The sequence below is a fragment of the Ovis canadensis genome, chromosome 1 (genome assembly GCF_042477335.2).
Source record: "Ovis canadensis isolate MfBH-ARS-UI-01 breed Bighorn chromosome 1, ARS-UI_OviCan_v2, whole genome shotgun sequence".
NCBI classification, from domain to species: Eukaryota; Metazoa; Chordata; class Mammalia; order Artiodactyla; family Bovidae; genus Ovis; species Ovis canadensis.
This window is the reverse complement of record NC_091245.1, coordinates 15,421,302-15,440,024: the sequence shown is the minus strand read 5'-3', so window position 1 is coordinate 15,440,024 and position 18,723 is coordinate 15,421,302. Positions and strand designations below refer to the sequence as shown.

Genomic DNA, 18,723 nt, shown 5'->3' with positions numbered 1-18,723 from the left:
GTCCTTTAAACATCAAAGTCAAGATTTCACTATGAAGGAAGAGCCAAATAAGGATAGTGAGCATAACAACGAATGTAAACAATTTCAGCTCAAATTAGTAGAGTAGCTTCCACTGGGATGGCCATTTACCCTAGAGGGATAAATGATAACTCATCAAGGGGCAGAAATATAATACTGAAACTTTTTTTCAGTTGCACTATGTCTTTGTTGCTGCATGTGAGGTTTCTCTAGTTGCAGCGAGCAAAGGGCTGTTCTCTGTTGTGGTACGTGGACTTTTCACTGGGGTGGCTTCTCCTGCTTCAGAGTACGGGCTCTAGGTGTGCAGGCTTTGGCAGCTGTGGCACACAGCCTCAGCAGTTGTGGCTTGAAAGCTCTAGAGTCTAGGTTCAATAGTTGTGGTACACGCGCTTACTTGCTCCTCGGCATGTGAAATCTTCCCAGATCAGGGATCAAACCTGTGTCCCCTGCACTGGCAGGTGCATTCTTACACAAGCACCACCAGGGAAGTCCAATATTGAAACTTTTATTTAAATTAGTTTTTAAAACCTCACCCTTTTTATACTTCTGTGTTTGCTAGTTCTTTATATATTGGTATTGCATTAAAAATTTTAATATTCATTTATTTCAGTAAGGATGCACAAGGCAAATGTTTGGAGACGACTTAGAAAATAATCCTTAGCAAATGTTTCCCACTAGAATTATTTACTTTTGAAGGAGAATCACATCTAAAAGGTCATCTCATTTAAGTAGCAATTTGAAGCCCTATAACAAACTGATTTGGCTCAAGGTAACACGTCCATTTAGTGAAACTTTATTTAAAAATGTATAAAGATAACAACACAGAAAAAATAACTAATGAAAAGCATGAGGGTCTTTCCATTTATTCAGCTATGAATTAGTCTCTCTAAAGATTCCCAAATCTCCCCAAAATAGGAACGATCAATAAATGTTTGTTGGAAATGAGTACACTGACAAATCTCTCATAAAAATCACTAAATTGTATCGTACATTCCAACGGCCTCAGGTGAGGCCACAACTAACTCTACAGTGTGTTCTGCTTCTTGAGAACCTCAAACAGCATGGAATCCTAAGGTTACAAGGTCACACTGAATGACCAGACACAATCAAATTTTAATGACTTTTAACTGATAACATTTTCAAACAGAGGTATGTTTAAAAAGTAAAGACAAATCTCACAGGGGGAAAAAGTAAATACCTAATATACTTGAAAAAATACACAAATGTTGTTAATTTAATAGTGTAATAGCAATTATCTGCCATAACCAGATGGGAAAATATTAATAAGTTCAGTAATATCAGAAATGGCAAGGCCAGTATTTATCAAAATTTTAAAAAACATTCTCTTTAGTCCAGTATTGTGATTTCAATTCCAGAAATTCATGATATGGATTTAAATAACTGGTGCTTAGTGCTTAAGGTTCTTCACTTCAATATTTGCGATAACAACAAAAAAGAACACAAATGACTTAACTGTGGTATACTGATACAGAAAATTGTCCTCAATATAATAAATTAAAATGCAAATTTAGAAGAGTGCATATTTTCATTTTTGAAAACACACGAGACACTGTTAACTTCTCTGCCAAGTGACTGGAGGAACTGAAGGCAGAAGAGGGCTTTTACTTTTCCCTTAAACTTTTCTGTAACTTTATATACTCTGCCATGAGCACTGCTTTCATAGTTAAAAAAAAGTTTTCAATTAAGATTGTTGGGACTTCCCTGGTGGTCCAGTGACTAAGACTCCACATTCCAACGCAGGGGGCCTGGGTTCGATCCCTGGTCAGGGAAAGAGATCCCACATGCTACAACTAAAGATATCGAGTGTCACAACTAAGACTCAGCACAGTCAAATAAATAAATAAAATTTTTCAAAGTGTTGATGGTTTTGCTACCTGCACAATTTGAAAGATATCTACATTAAATGAAATAAGCAAGTTTTAGTATATAAACTTGACACTATTTTTTAAAGACAGAACATATCATACAGAAAAATTCTGTAAGTATATGAATGAATGATGAAAGTGAAAAATATTTTAATGTATTGTAACTTTTAATTCCCAAACTGTTATCTAAAGAAAATGTAGCACTGAAATATAGAGAGTATATGATAGCTTTCATCTTTACTTTCTCTTCTTTTACATTCTAATTTTTTACAATTAGAATGTGTTTATGAGTTAAACAGTGAGACTGCATGGTACTTTCACTTTTTGCTTTATGCATTTATATGTCTTGTCTTAAACTTCTAGAAAGAGCATGCATCAGTCACAAAAAAACAAAAAATAAGTATTCAGTTCTATTACCTTAAGATATCTTATATACCTTAAATATATATAAATATATACACATAAAAAAGAAAATGAAATCTAATTAAAATACACCTATTTTATACAATCATTTATCATAAAAATACAATTCCCAAGCTAAGTCACTTATTCTATCATACTTGGTAATAATTCTTATAAGTGTCCATATTAAAAGGCATTACTGTTCTGGCTAATGTGGCACACTCGGGTTATCTCTTTGGGAGTAAAAATACTTTAAAACCAAATAAATGTCAGCACAATCAGCTACTAGATCCCCCCTCAAAAGGATAAGAAAAGGCCTCAAAAAACACATTGAGAAATCAGTATAGCACAAAAGTGAGGAGAAACAGATAAATACATCAGTATTAATAGTTTCCAAGCTAGCTGTGTTGCAGAAATACAGGAAAATTCTAGACGAATAAACCTGAACTCAAAATATGTCTGAAATGCAATTCATTCTCAATTTCCAAAAAATTATAATACATTAAAATATTGTTCATTTGGAACAATAAGTATAATCTAAAAACTGCAAAAACTTTGGAGGGAAATTTTTTTATAAAAAGCTCACAGTCATTTAGGCTGAAACCAAGAAATCAAAACTCAGCGGTGTGCAGAAACATAAAGCAATCAACTATTCACCATAGTGATTTGCTTTACTATAATGAAAGCAAAACATGTGATTTGGGGGCTGATACAAGGTTTAGAACATGGCAAAATGTTTTATAGACACCCTTATCATAGCAAAACTTAAATGTCTTTCTAGGAGTCACAACGTGTCTTATATTTTTTTAAAAAAGCATTTCTCCAAACATCACCCCAACTTACATGAATACAGAATCCTTATTTCAAGAAGTGTTTATGAATACATGTATTTCATGGAGCAAACATAATTTAGGAAATGCTGATTAAAAAAAAAACAGCATAGGCTCTGGAGCCAGACTTCACCACAGCTGTGTGATCTTGGGAAAGTTACATAATTTCCTTAAGTCTCAGTTTTCTATCTGTAAAAGGAAAATACCACCACTTACCCAAGTGCCTGACACACAAAAAGATGCTCAATAAATTAAATATCTATTTTTTCACATGGTTTCCATGTTGGCTTATGTCAGCAATGAAAGTTTCAGGAATCTATTTTTTTTTATATGAACTTGCAATCTATGTTCGGGTTTTCTAATATGGTGTCAATCATATCCAAAATAAACACTTCAATCTAAATAAACCTTGCTGAAAACTGCATTACTTTAAATGTTTGTGGAATATAAGAAACCAGGGGAAGTTCTTAGAAAATGTAAATAAAACGAGATTCTACTTTTAGTTAATCAAAATACAAGAACAGTAAGACCTGATCCCTACTGGAAGCAGCATGACCTTCTTGACAAATAAAGTTCTTATTTCTTGATTAAGATAGGTTAAAACTCACTTGTTATTCTCAAGACGTCTAGTCAAGGATTTATGGAAGGAAGGAGACAAAGGATCAACAAATACTGAGTAGCTATTAAAAGCCAGGGACTAATATAGGTAGGGGTAAACAAAACAATCAACACCCTCATGCTGCTTACATTCCAGGCGGGCATACAGACAAAGAGACATATCAAACAGTAGTCAGTGATTAAAAGAACTATAAAGGAGTGTTAAGGAGTCAAAAGAAGATGGAGATGAGCTGCTTCAGATAACACAGTCAAGGGAGACCTCTGGGACACGTGTCAGGTGTCTAGAACAGAATGAAAACAAATATTTTTTGGTCTGCAAATGCCTCTGCAGTCTTGAAATAAGTGACGTTTTCTATTTAGATTTTTTACTAACGTGGTTCAGAAGAGCATGATCCACTGGTAGGCACAGAAGTCACTAGAGGCTACAGTAGATGACAGCACCCAAAGCTCCCACTGCTTCACAGATCACATTTACAATAATGTTTTGGTTATATGCACTGAAAAACTAGCTTTTGTGATTATAACTGTTCTCTAGTTCCTATATAGATTTCTCCCAAGAGAAGGCAGCACAAGAAGGAAAGCTAATGCATTTAATAAAAACCCTTTAAACTAAATAACTGAAAGAAGCAAAAATTAAAAGATATTGCTCACGAGTCTTCATGGCCACCAACTTCAAGGAGTTTGGAAGACTGATCCTTGCTATTTCAGCATCTCCAAGTCATGTGCGCTCAGTCCTGTCTGACTCTCTGCGACCCCATGGACTGCAGCCCGCCAAGCTCCTCTGTCCATGGGATTTTCCAGGCAAGAATACCAGAATGGGTTGCCGTTTCATAATTCAAGGGATCTTCCTAACCCAGGGATCGAACCCGAGTCTCCTGAGTCTCCTGCATTGGCGGGTAGGTACTTTACCACTAAGCCATCTGGGAAGCCCTAGCATCTTTCTCAGTACTACATAATGTCGCCTATTTGCCCCTCTCCATCAACTCTAGCCCTCATTTCACACATGTAGATGTGTACCTTAATATGAATGTAAGCCAAATTGACAAGTAATGTCTCTAAGAAATGACCAAAATCGCCTATCCTGTTTCTTCACAGTAATTTCCTGTGGTAAAGCTGCCTTTTAACATACCAAATTTTACATTAGGTGTTCCTACAAAATTTATTCAACATATTAGTTCTGTGGGCCAAGCATTGTATTAATTTCTAGGTACTAAGAATAAAACAAGGACTTGTTGGCTTACTAGTCAATACAAGAAATAAACATGGAAAAAAAATTCAGGTACCATGCTGATGTACAAGATGCTACTGGAGTACATATTCTAAGTGGAAGAGGCACCTCATTCTATCTAATGAAATCAGAAAATGTTTGAAAAAGCTTCTTACTTGAGCCAGGTATTCAAGGATAGATAAGCAGATGAGTTAAGGGAGGACCCTGGGATTAATCAAGCAGACTGAGAGATGAACACTGGGGTGAAGACAGACAAAAAAAAAGAGAGAGTTGGGTGTAAGGGGTGAAACAGTCCAGATCCTAAAAAGCTTTCCTTGCCAGGTTAATAAGTGTGAATTTTATCTTCCCTTTGGGGCAAAAAAAAAAAAGGAAGAATTTTAGTGAATAAAGTGACCAACAAGATCATGTTTATAATTTAGAAGGAACACCGAAACGGACTGTAGATAAGGTCACTTGGAAGGCAAGGAAGATTAGTGAAGAGCTGCAAAAGGACATTATGAAGCCTGAACTAAGACCATGACAGCAAGAAAAAGAGTTAAAACCAAATAGGTATATGCAAGCCAGAATCAAGACTGCTGGGAGAAATGTCAATAACCTCAGGTATGCTGAAGACACCACCCTTATGGCAGAAAGTGAAGAGGAATTAAAGAGATTATTGATGAAGGTAAAAAGAAGAGAGTGGAAAAGCCGGCTTAAAACTCAACATTCAAAAAACTAAGAATATGGCATCTGGTCCCATCACTTCATGGCAAATAGATGGGGAAACAAAGGAAACAGTGACAGACTTTATTTTTTTGGGCTCCAAAATCACTGCAGATGGTAACTGCAGCCACGAAATAAAGACACTTGCTCCTTGGAAGAAAAGCTAAGACGAACCTAGATAGCACATTAAAAAGCAGAGACATTACTTTGCTGACAAAAATCTGTCTAGTCAAAGCTATGGTTTTTCAGTAGTCATATACGGATGTGAGAGCTAGACCATAAAGAAGGCTCAGCGTGGAACTGATGCTTTCAAACATCAGTTTGTGGTGTTGGGGAAGACTCCTGATAGTCCCTTGGACTGCAAGGAGGTCAAACCAGTCAATTCTAAAGGAAATCAACCGTGAATATTCATTGGAAGTACTGATGCTGAAGCTGCAGCTCCAATACTTTGGCCACCTGATACAAAAAGCCAACTCATTAGAAAAGACCTGGATGCTGGGAAAGATAGAAGGGAGGAGGAGAAGGGAACGACAGAGGACGAGATGGTTGGATGGCATCACTGACTTAATGGACCTGAGTTTGAGCAAACTCCAGGAGATGGTGAAGGACAGGGAAGCTTGGTGTGCTGCAGTCTGCGGGGTTGTAAAAGGTTGGACACAACTGAGCAACTGAACAACAGGTATATGCAAAGTGTCAAAAGAAAGCAAATAACTAAAAGGAAATCTATTAAAATCAAAGAAACCGTCACAGATAAGGTGACACTTGCACAGGGCCCTAAAGAAGGAAAGTCAGCCATGCAGAAAATGTGAGAAAGGATGGAAAGGCATGATGAAGGGGCTTCCCTGATAGCTCAGTTGGTAAAGAACCGCCTACAACGCAGGAGACACTGGTTTGATTCTCGGGAAGATCCAATGGGAAGGGATAGGCTACCCATTCTAGTACTTTTAGGCTTCCCCTGTGATTTAGCTGGTAAAGGGAAAGGCTAACCACTCCAGTATTCTGGCCTGGAGAATTCCATGGACTGTATAGTCCATAGGGTCCCAAAGAGTTGGAAAGAACCAAGGGATTTTCACTTTTCACAGCACAATGAAAGGGAAAGACCTAAAAATGCTTGATGAACTGTGTTCTTGTTAAAGTAGTAATGCCATCCTTTGTAGATCAGTCACCTGGGAAATATTTACTGAAAGCCTAATATGTGTTTTGCATCTTGATGAATCCAATGACAATTAAGATCATCTTTCCAAAATAATGCACCTAAAAACTTGTAGGCACAATTTTAGCCACAGAGTAACTGAGATCCCATACTTGGTCCATGGTATCCAAGTACAGTAATTCTGAATAAGACTAGAACTGGGGTGGTGGGACTGGCTACTTAAGAGCTAAAAATTAAGCTGGGGGCAAGGCTGTTATGACTTTTCATCCCAAGAAATCAGGATAACTCAGTTTCAAAGCCACTGGCTTTTTACAGAGATTGTTTTATCTAGTCCACACAACAATGTATTTACATAGAGAACAATAAGTACTATTATCACATTTACAAATGAGAAACTTCGGTTTAAAGAAAATTAACATGACCCAAGGTCACACAGCTAGTTTAACTGGTAAAGATGGTATAGAATGACAATCTGACTTAGGCCTTTGGACCCAATCACTAATCTAGGGAAAACTGAAATATATTCAATACTCACCGAGTTAACATTTAAAAATCTACAAAGTCACTGTTAGTTCAAAACTGGAAGTGTCTCATAAACAAGGATTACTCATAAAGCTACTGTGCTGATACACTCAAAGTATAATCATTCACTCAATAATGTCAATTTTGTAATGAAGTCTACTGTCAAGTCTTCAAAATCTGTGTTACAAATACATCAACCAGTTGGAAAACTTCAGGAGTCTGGGTTCCCAAAACATAGTAAGAACCTGAGAGGATATCATCAATTTTTCAGCAGAACAAAGAAAGACTGTTTTCTAGAGTTAATTTTATCCACAATGTCTGGCAGACAATGTTTTTAGAAAAGGAATGGAGGGAGAGGGGGAAAGAAAAATCCACATCCAATAGTCACTGAATACAAATTTTCACTGACTACGACTTCATCTAAAGATCATTTTCTTAGTAACTATTACTTATGAAGTTTCATTTTGATCATCTTTACAAACTTCTGAAAATTGAAACCATGCCCAGAATGAAACAAGCTTCTTTATCCTTTCATATGCTAGTTTATTTCTTGATTTGGTACAATTCCAAAGACAGAGCCATTCTTTTAAGTGCTGCAAAAGCTAGAGGGAATATGGTCCCAGCCTATTAAACCCATGATAAAAATACCTTTTGTGGCAGTTAAGCATCCCCGAGAGCATAGATGAGGCCTTTATGATAATATAACATCACTACTCTTTACACATTCCTTAGGTACTCCCTGCAGGACAGGTCCCTATTTCCTGCACTGAGTGCAATGTCAGGCACACACACAGTCAGTAGGTGAAAAAATCTGACTCTGCCTTTCCAATGTGAAACCAAACGCTATTCAACCAAATTTGGATGGTGAAATTATTCCTACTTCATCATAAAATTAAAAAAAAAATCTGTATCTGATAAGAAAGGACACCCTAAGTTGACTGGGCTATGGGGAAAAATGTGCCAAAATAATGTGACAAATATTGTGAAGAGTTGAAGATAAACTTTCTGCTCTATTTGTATAAAGCATTACAAGCAGCTAAAGGTCAGAAAACAGAACATAATCTCACAGTCACATTCTGCCCAAGGTTATTAGCTAGTAAGTGGTAGAGTCACAATTAAGACCCAAATAACTCCCAATCCAATGTGCTTTCTATTACTGCATATTGTCACTGATACTTTTATTAGTGTAAAAAACTGTTTGGGAAAATTTCAGATTAAAAAAAGAATTCACTAAAAAAAAAAATTACAAAAATATTTTCTCTTAAAAATTCTTCTGTGCCCTCACATCTAAGTGTTGCAAAGACAATACATTAAAAATCAGTCAAAATCGAAGCCGCCAGTACTAGGCTTAAAGCTCTGTATGTGTGTGTGTGTGTGTGTGTTATTCTCTGACAAGCTTCAATTTGATTGGTTATATACATTCCTGCTATCCTTCCAAGAAGACTACGAAAGCTTAGAAGGCTTATCCCAAACCAACAATTCTTCTGCTCTCCTCCTCACTAATCCTGGTCCAATTAGTTCCCTCTTCTCCCAAAGCACTGTTTTCCTTCTCATCTCCACCATTAACACTACAATGCCACCTCCTTTCCCAATACTTAACAAGACTCATTTTCAACCCTTCAGGCACAGGGCCTTCTCAGGCCACTCCATCTAAATTGGCCTCTCCCAGTTACTTCTAAGTATTGATATGCATTACAGTCTGCAGTTAACTTTTACATTTATTTTTACTAGTTGACTGTCTTCCCGTAAGATGTCCCATGAGCCCCGCCCCCCTTTGTACAAGGTATCCTCTTCCATCATCACCAAAACTGCATCGGCAATACTGTTATTTCTACTACCTCCTCCAAATGGTAAACTCATCAAGGGTAAATGCTGTCTGATTCATGTTTCCTCAGCACTTGGCAAAATGTCTGGCACCATCCTATGGAGTCAGTAAAAGTTTGTAAATTTGTATAGTAAGAATGTTCATTGAGAGTGAAAATGCAGAGGACGCCTTAGTACTTCACAGTTCAGGGTAAAGGCTGCAGGTTGTAGGCAAACTGGAGTGATACAATGTATGGAAAAGATTCATTAGCAAGGACAAAATCCATTCAAGAGGAAGTGGTTCTGGCTCAGCAGAGAGGAGGGAGAAAAGCAATCAATCAAGTCAATTTTTGATCCTCCTCCGGACCAACAGAGCAAATTGTCCCTCAAAATAACAACTCTGGAACACCGCAATTTATTCTGCACGCTCAACTACTCATTAAAAGCCCAAGTGCCAAAACACTACGATTATTTTGCATTCTTTAAGGTGCACCAGGTGAGAAGCAGAGGGGCGGTTCCAAAAGCTGATTAGAACAAGCAGACGAAGAAATAATCATGGTACATCTTCAAATTTACAAAGAAAAATCGCGACGTGATCATGGAAAGAAAACTCAGCATACCAAGAAATATATAATCATAGGTTAGGACCCACTATGGCACAGAAATGGTCATAGAACTGCCAAAACAGACCACACTCCACATCTTTCCCAATCCTCTTCTACTCAAAGACCCGAATAACCATTGCAAGAATTAAGAGCCTCATTTCTGGCAGCACAATTCTCCAAAGAACATAGAAAAAGAGAAAGAACCGCTTTAATACCCCCTCCCCCCCTCCCCAAAAGGCAGCCAAAACCAAACAACCAACCAGCTCCACCATCCCTAAACAGAAAGCCCTAGACGCCTTTCAAAGCCAACTGTCATACCTTTCAGGGGCCCAAAAGACGCTGACTCCAAAGATAAGTCTCTGGCCCCAACATATATCTCCGAATTATTTAGGAAAATCCAGGCATTCCAATTTGGAGATCTGCACTCAAAAAAGGATCTCCTGGCAGAAACGAGCAATCAATCTTTCAAGAGGCAATGGCGCTCCAACCACCCGGCTGGGGGACAGGCAACGACGACAGGGCACGGCCCTTCCAGGGAGCCGCCGGCGCCCTCCCAGCTCTCAGTCTGACCCAGCGCAACCCTCCCTGGCGGTGGCCAAAGTCGGGCACTTGGCGGAGGGGGGCCAGCGGTTGGGCTTTCGAACTGGGCCTTCCCGGCCCCGGGGGCGCGGCAAGACACGGAGGTGGCGCCTTTCAGTCCAGCCCCGGCAGCAGCAACAGATCCGGGGCCTCTTCCCCTGGCCTCCCCGCCCCGCCGCCCTCAGCCAGCCAGTCCGCCCCTCACCTGGCAGAAGCTCCGACAGTAGTTCAAAGATGAGACCTCCGACACCTCCTGCTCCCTCAGTTCTGTCTCCAGCTGCCACAGACAGGGTCGCAATCCGGAGGCTACCGGCGCCGGAGATGCGGGACTATGGCCCCGAGCCATGGACTCAGTCTCGGTTCCGTCTCCGGCTCCGGCTCCCACCGGAGCCTCAGCCCCAGCCCCGGCGGTGGCGGCGGCGTCTCCCTTTCCGTCCGCCATCTTCCCACGGCCCAGCAGCGCGTAGGCAACCAAGCCACGTGACTCAAACCTGGCCCCGCCCCCGGCCGACCGCGCGTGGTGACGCACTCCGGGGCGACTCGGGCGCCCGCTGGATTCCGTCATTGGAACTCTGGACGCTCCTCCCCTGCGCGGCCTCCTCAACAGCCGCCCTGGCAACAGCCTGGCAACAACTGACCAGAAGTTCCTGTCCACTGCCGTCCTTCCATTACTTTTGGAGTTACGGGGTCACTGAGATGGGACATACATGTAGACATAATCTAGATATGAAAGAATGACTTTGAGCTGCGATCTGAAGAACGAGACAGATGTAGCCAGGAGAAGAGCCTTTTTAAAGGAAAGCATCCCCAGTAGAAAATAATAACAAGCAAGGTTGTGAAGGTTGTGAGGTTGAAATGAAGACTACCCCATGATAAAAGGTGGTGCATGATGACAACCCAAAACTAGACAATATTGATTACATATATAACCATCAAAGGATTAATCTCCCAAGAAGTCACCAAAATCAAAAGGAAAAAAGCAAACAATCTAATAGAAAAGTAGAGAAAAATATTAAGAGGTAGGTCATCCCGCCCAAAAAAAAAGAACTGACGGCGATTAAACCCATGACAAGATACCTAACTTTACTGTAACTATCAAAGTATAAATTAAAACAGCAGTGAGATATAATTCCATACCCATCAGATTGGCAGAAGTTTTAAATTAGTACCATGTGTTAGGAATTAGGAAAATGGAACTTACATGCTGCTGATAGAAGTATAAATTGACACATCATTAGAAGAAGAATGTGTAATAAAGACGCACATGTCCTGTAAGCCAGCAATTCCTAATAATAATAGTAATCGTTATCATTGATATTCACTGAGATTTGATATGTGCTAGGTAATTTTCTAAATTTAATATGTGCTAGGTAATTTTCTGTTCATTTCCAAGGCAAACTACTCAATATTATGGTAATCCAAGTCTATGCCCCAACCAGGAATTGTGAAGAAGCTGAAGTTGAATGCTGCTTTGAAGACTTACAAGACCTTCTTGAACTAACACTCAGAAAAGATGTCCTTTTCACTGGAATGCAAAAGTAAGAAGTTAAGAAACACCTGGAGTAACAGGCAAATTTGGTCTTGGAGTACAGAATGAAGAAGGACAAAGGCTAATAGAGTTTTGCCAAGAGAAAACACTGGTCATAGCAAACACCCTTTTCCAACAACACAAGAGAAGACTCTACACATGGACATCACCAAATGGTCAGCACCGAAATCAGATTGATTATATTCTTTGCAGCCAAAGATGGAGAAGCTCTATACAGTCAGCAAAAACAAGACCTGGAGCTGACTGTGGCTCAGATCATGAACTCGTTGTTGCCAAATTCAAACTTAAATTGAAGAAAGTAGGGAAGACCACTAGACCATTCAGGTATAACCTAAATCTAATCCCTAGCAATTATACAGTAGAAGTGAGAAATAGATTTAAGGGACTAGATCTGATAGACAAGGTGCCTGATGAAAGCAAAATGTCTATCCAAGGAGGCCTTACAAATAGCTGTGAAAAGAGAAGCAAAAAGCAAAGGAGAAAAGGAAACTTATACCCATCTGAATGCAGAGTTGCAAAGTATAGCAAGGAGAGATAGGAAACCATTCCTCAGTGATCAGTGCAAAGAAATGGAGGAAAACAATAAAATGGGAAAGACTAGAGATCTCTTCAAGAAAATTAGGGATACCAAGGGAATATTTCATGCAAAGATGGGCTCAATAAAGGACAGAAATGGTATGGACCTAACAGAAGCAGAAGATATTAAGAAGAGGTGGCAAGAATGCACTAGAAGAACTGTACAAAAAAGATCTTCATGACCCAGATAATCATGATGGTGTGATGACTCACCTAGAGCCAGACATCCTGGAATGTGAAGTCAAGTGGGCCTTAGGAAGCATCACTATGAACAAAGCCAGTAGAGGTGATGAAATTCCCATTGAGCTATTTCAAATCCTAAAAGATGATGCTGTGAAAGTGCTACACTCAAGATGTCAGCAAATTTGGAAAACTCAGCAGCCACCACAAGACTGGAAAAGGTCAGTTTTCATTCCAATGCCAAAGAATGCTCAAACTACTGCACAATTGCACTCATCTCACACACTAGTAAAGTAGTGCTCAAAATTCTCCAAGCCAGGCTTCAGCAATATGTGAACCGTGAACTTCCAGATGTTCAAGCTGGTTTTAGAAAGGGCAGAGGAACCAGAGATCAAATTGCCAACATCTGTTGGATCAACAAAAAAGCAAGAGAGTTCCAGAGAAACATCTATTTCTGCTTTATTGACTATGCCAAAGTGTTTGTGTGGATCACAACAATACCAGACCACCTGACCTGCCACCTGAGATCTGTGTTCGGGTCAGGAAGCAACAGTTAGAACTGGACACGGAACAACAGACTGGTTCCAAATAGGAAAAGGAGTACATCAAGGCTGTATATTGTCACCCTGCTTATTTAACTTATATACAGAGCACATCATGAGAAACACTGAGATGGATGAATCACAAACTGGAATCAAGATTGCTGGGAGAAATATCAATAACCTCAGATATGCTGATGACATCACCCTTATGGCAGAAAGTGAAGAGGAACTAAAGAGCCTGTTGATGAAAGTGAATGAAGAGATTGGAAAAGCTGGCTTAAAACTCAACATTCGAAAAACTAAGATCATGGCATCTGGTCCCATCACTTCATGGCAAATAGATGGGGAAACAATGTAAACAGTGACAGACTTTATTTTCTTGGGCTCCAAAATCACTGCAGATGGTGACTGCAGCCATGAAATTAAAAGACACTTGCTCCTTGGAAGAAAAGCTATGACAAACCTAGACAGCATATTAAAAAGCAGAGACATTACTTTGCCAACAAAAGGCCATCTAATCAAAGCTATGATTTTTCCATTAGTCATGTATGGACCATAAAGAAGGCTGACTGTTGAAGAATTGATGTTTTTGAACTGTGGTGTTGGGGAAGACTCTTGAGAGTCCCTTGGACTGCAAGAAAATCAAACCAGTCAATTCTAAAGAAAATCAATCCTGAATATTCATTGTAAGGACTAATGCGGAAGCTGAAACTCTAATACTTTGGCCACCTGATGCAAAGACCCTGATGCTGGGAAAGACTGAAGGCAGGAGGAAAAGAGGACAATAGAGGATGAGATAGTTGGATGGCATCACCAGCTCAGTGGACATGAGTTTGAGCAAGCTCCGGGAGATGATGAAGGTTAGAGAAGGCTAGCGTGCTGCAGTCCATGGGGTCACAAAGAGTCAGACAGGATGGAGCGGCTGAACAACAACAGCAACAATTTATTTGCAACTTTTAAAATTTATATTCCAGTTTCATGGGTACTCGCAGTTCCCGTTGATTGAAGCTGGGTATTTTTCAATACACCATCAGCCACACATTTACAAGTGATGAAGTAGGGTTGTTTCTTTTTGCAGATTCATCTATTCCAATTCAAAAAGCATTGTGGATGCCTACTATCATAGTGATAATTTCATATAAATATATGTAAAAATGCAAATTGCTGGCTTTGAACCCCAGTTCCATTGCTTCTTAGTAGTGTACCTTTAGATCATTTAATTTCTTTGAACCTCAGGTTCTTAAGATGGGCATAACTGTAGCCTGTATTTCATAGGAATGCCATAAGATCTAATCAAATGTAGCCAAAGTTTATCTTTAGGACAGACACAGAGAAATCTCTAAGTAAATATTACCATTACTTCTATGAGGTTCAGTCTCAGAGAATAGCTTTAGCTTCTCTTATTGTAGACCTTCCGGACCCACACACATATACTGACTGTAGAAAAGGTTTATTTTCATGATTACCCTGTGGGTAATAAAATGATCAGAGAACAGACCTATACTGTGGATTATTAAAGGAATTGATCAGGTTAGAATTTCTGACTTGCAAATTCAAAAACTTGTTTCTGTGATATCACTCAGGTGGTAATTAAATCACAAGAGCCCAATTTACTAATTTTTTGTAAGAAATATAATGGAATCCCTATGGAAAAGATGGCTTGGGAAACAAACAAAATTAGCACCAGAAGTTTGCTTAGGAAGGGTAAGAATCAGTGGAAAGGCAGCTAGAAGGTCTTAAGTCACCCTGGTGCCAACACCCAAGCTTCTGAGAATTATTTTCCATTCTCTCTCTTTCCTTTCCTCAAAATCTAATCAGGTGAGAAGCCAAATCCTATCAATTTGTCCTTAGGAAATTTTCTTCCACACACCTCTTCTCTAATCTAGTTCCACTTAGCCTTGCCCAGGGGCATGACAACATCTCCTCTAAACATCCAAGAAGAGCTTGGTGGGTGGGAGCAGTGTTGTTTTTTTTTTTTTTTCAAGATTTTTCAGTTTTAATATGTGATTTGCATTGGACTTACAAAAGTGGGGACGTAGTTTTCTTTAAACAGTAATTTTCCCCTTCATACTTATAGTGATTAAGTTATAAAGAGTGAGTGAAGTTGCTCAGTCGTGTCCAACTGTTTGCAATCCCATGGGCTGTAGCCTACCATGCTCCTCCATCCATGGGATTTTCCAGGCAGGAGTACTGGAGTGGGTTGCCATTTCCTTCTCCAGGCAGCAGTGTTTATACCCTAGAATCTCCTTTTGAGTGATTATCCACCATGACTGTCACCACTCCCTCCTAAACCCTCACCTTTGGACTTGGGATGGTCAGCTCTCTGAAACCCTGGGAACTCAGGTGTTCCTTGCTAGGAGGCTTTTTTGTTGTGTCTTGTTGAAGAGTCAGGGGCCTCACAGGTAGAGAACCCCCAAAGGAGGCGGAAACTCTGAAAACCTCACAGACTGCTTCAGCCTTTTCCCTTTTGCAGGAGATTCCCCCCAGACAACTCTTCTTTGCTCTTCCTTTTGGGGAATTTTATCTGTTGGGGTTAAGGAAGGATCAGTTCCTTCATTGCACAACCACTCATAGACAAGTCTTACTTTTCTTTTGCTTAGGCTATTGCAGGAGCCCTTCAAGGGATATTGCTATTCCGAGATCCTACCACTTACTCCCTGATTCATCTTCTAAATCTACCTCCATTGCTTAAACATGATAGCCCTTTCTTGCTTCAAATAGAATAAAAATACTCAACCTGCCTTTTAAGGTCAACTGCTTGCTACTTCTAAAAGCACAGAGTTGTTTGGTAGTTCCCCAATCATGTCCCCACTCCATCACACATTAGTCTTCCTGCCTATGCCTTTGCTCAATCTGTCACCTCTTCCTGAAACTCCATCCCACTTTGACTAAATAGAATTGAGATATAGTATCATCTAGATTTTACTTCCTTGGGTTCCCAAATCACTGCAGACGGTGACTGCAGCCATGAAATTAAAAGATGCTTGGTCCTTGGAAGGAAAGCTATGACAGACCTAGACAGTGTATTAAAAAGCAGAGACATTACTTTGCCAACAAAGGTTCATATAGTCAAAGCTATGGTTTTTCCAGTAGTCACATATGAATGTGAGAATTGGACTATAAAGAAGGCTGAGCGCCAAATAATTGACACTTTTGATTTGTGGTGCTAGAAAAGACTCTTGAGAGTCCCTTGGACTGCAAGGAGATCAAACCAGTCAATCATAAAGGAAGGGCTGAATATTCATTAGAAGGACTGATGCTGAAGCTGCAGCTCCAATACTTTGGCCACCTGATGCAAAGAGCCACACCACTCATTGGAAAAGACCTGGATGCTGGGGAAAGATTGAAAGCAAAAGGAGTAGGAGGCAGCAGGGATGAAATGGTTAGATAGCATCACCGACTCAATGGACATGAATTTGAGCAAACTCTGGGAGCTAGTAAAGGACAGGGAAGCCTGGAGTGCTTTGACTACACAGACCTTTCTCAGCAAAGTGATACCCCTCTTTTTAATGTTTAGGTTTGTCATAGCTTTCCTTCCAATGAGCAAGCATCCTTCAATTTCATGGCTGCAGTCACTGTCTGCAGTGATTTTGGAGTCCAAGAAAAGAAAATCTGTCACTGCTTCCACATTTTCCCCTTCTCTTTGCCGTGAAGTGATGGGACCAGATGCCATGATCTTAGTTTTTTTAATGTTGCATTTCAAGTTAGCTTTTCCACGCTCCTCTTTCACTCCCATCAAGAGGCTCTTTAGTTCTTCACATTTTGCCATTGGCGTAGTATCATCTGCATATCTGATCTTGATTCCAGTTTGTCATTCATCAGACCTGGTGTTTTGCATGGTGTACTCTGCATAGTAGTTAAGCAGGGTGACAATATACTGCCTTGTATATTTGGCACTCCTTTCCCAATTTGGAACAAGTCAGTTTTTTCATGTCAGATTCTAGCTGTTGCTTCGTGACCTGCATACAGGTTTCTCAGGAGACGGGTAAGGTGGTCTAGTGTGTGTGCTAAGTTGCTTCAGTCATGTCTGGCTCTTTGTGACCCAATGGACTGTAGCCTGCAGGCTTCTCTGTCCATGGAACTCTCCAGGCAAAAATACTGGAGTGGATAGCCATGTCCTCCTCTAAGGATTTTCCTGACTCACGGATCAAACCCTGGTCTCCTACATCTCCTGCATCGTCAGGCAGTTCTCTACCACTAGCACCACTTGGGAAGTCCAAGGTGGTCTGCCACTCCCGTCTCTAAGAATTCTCCATAGCTTGTTGTGATCCACACAAAGATTTTCGCGTAGTCAATGAAGCAGAAGTAACTGTTTTCCTGAAATTTCCTTGCTTTCTCCATGATCCAACGAATGTTGGCAATTCGATCTCTGGTTTCTCTGCCTTTTCTAAAACCAGCTTGAAAATCTGGAAGTTCACAGTTCACATATTGCTGAAGCCTGGCTTGGAGAATTTTGAGCATTACTTTGCTAGCATGCGAGATGAGTACAGCTGTAGTTTGAGCATTCTTTGGCATTGCCTTTCTTTGGGATTGGAATGAAAACTGACCTTTTCCAGTCTTGTGGCGGCTGCTGAGTTTTCCAAATTTGCTGGCATATTGAGTGCAGCACTTTCACAGCATCATCTTTTAGGATTTGAAAGAACTCAACTGGAACTCCATCACCTCCACTAGCTTTGTTCATAGTGATGCTTCCTGAGGCTCACTTGACTTCACATTCTAAGATGTCTGGCTCTAGATTAGTGATCACACCATCGTGATTATCTGGGTCATGAAGATCTTTTTTATATAGTTCTTCTGTGTATTCTTGCCACCTCTTCTTAATATCTTCTGCTTCTGTTAGGTCCATACCATTTCTGTCCTTTATTGAGCCCATCTTTGCATGAAATATTCCCTTGGTATCTCTAATTTTCTTGAAGAGATCACTAGTCTTTCCCATTCTATTGTTTTCCTGGATTTCTTTGCATTGATCAGTGAGGAGCTTTCTTATCTCTCCTTGCTATTCTTTGGAACTCTGCATTCAAATGGATGTATCTTTCCTTTTCTCCTTTGCCTTTTGCTTCTACCCAAGCACAGACTTGGATAAGATCAGCAATCCTGAACCACAGAGTTTTTGAGAACTAGAGAGGGGACCTGGTTGAATGACTGGATTTACTATCCAACCAGTCCATCCTATAGGAAATCAGTCCTGAATATTCATTGGAAGGACTGATGCTGAAGCTGAAACTCCAGTACTTTGGCCACCTGATGCAAAGAACTGACTCACTAGAAAAACCCTGACGATGGGAAAGATTGAAGACAGGAGGAAAAGGGGATGACAGAGGATGAGATGGCTGGATGGCATCACCGACTCAATAGAAGGGGCTTCACTGGTGGCTCAGAGGTTAAAGCGTCTGCCTACGATTCGGGAGACCTGGGTTCGATCCCTGGGTCGGGAAGATCCCCTGGAGAAGGAAATGGCAACCCACTCCAGTACTCTTGCCTGGAGAATCTCAGGGATGGAGGAGCCTGATAGGCTACAGTCCACGGGGTC

The 18,723-nt window shown here is 40.2% G+C and overlaps 1 protein-coding gene across 4 annotated transcripts in view; it reads right to left on the bottom strand.

Annotated features, from left to right (window-relative positions):
* RLF (RLF zinc finger) overlaps nucleotides 1–10,880 on the bottom strand; it is an 85,093-nt gene extending 74,213 nt beyond the window's left edge. For 3 of the 4 annotated variants that reach the window (XM_069587127.1, XM_069587137.1, XM_069587147.1), the window contains exon 1: nucleotides 10,552–10,801. Coding sequence is in view for 1 of the 4 variants with exons in the window: in XM_069587117.1 (XP_069443218.1) it covers nucleotides 10,552–10,788 (237 nt within the window). In the remaining 3 variants the exon portion in view is untranslated. Of the gene's footprint in view, nucleotides 1–10,551 lie in introns of all 4 variants that reach the window. The other variant, XM_069587117.1, reaches the window with a different exon arrangement.
* Nucleotides 10,881–18,723: the final 7,843 nt, after the last annotated feature.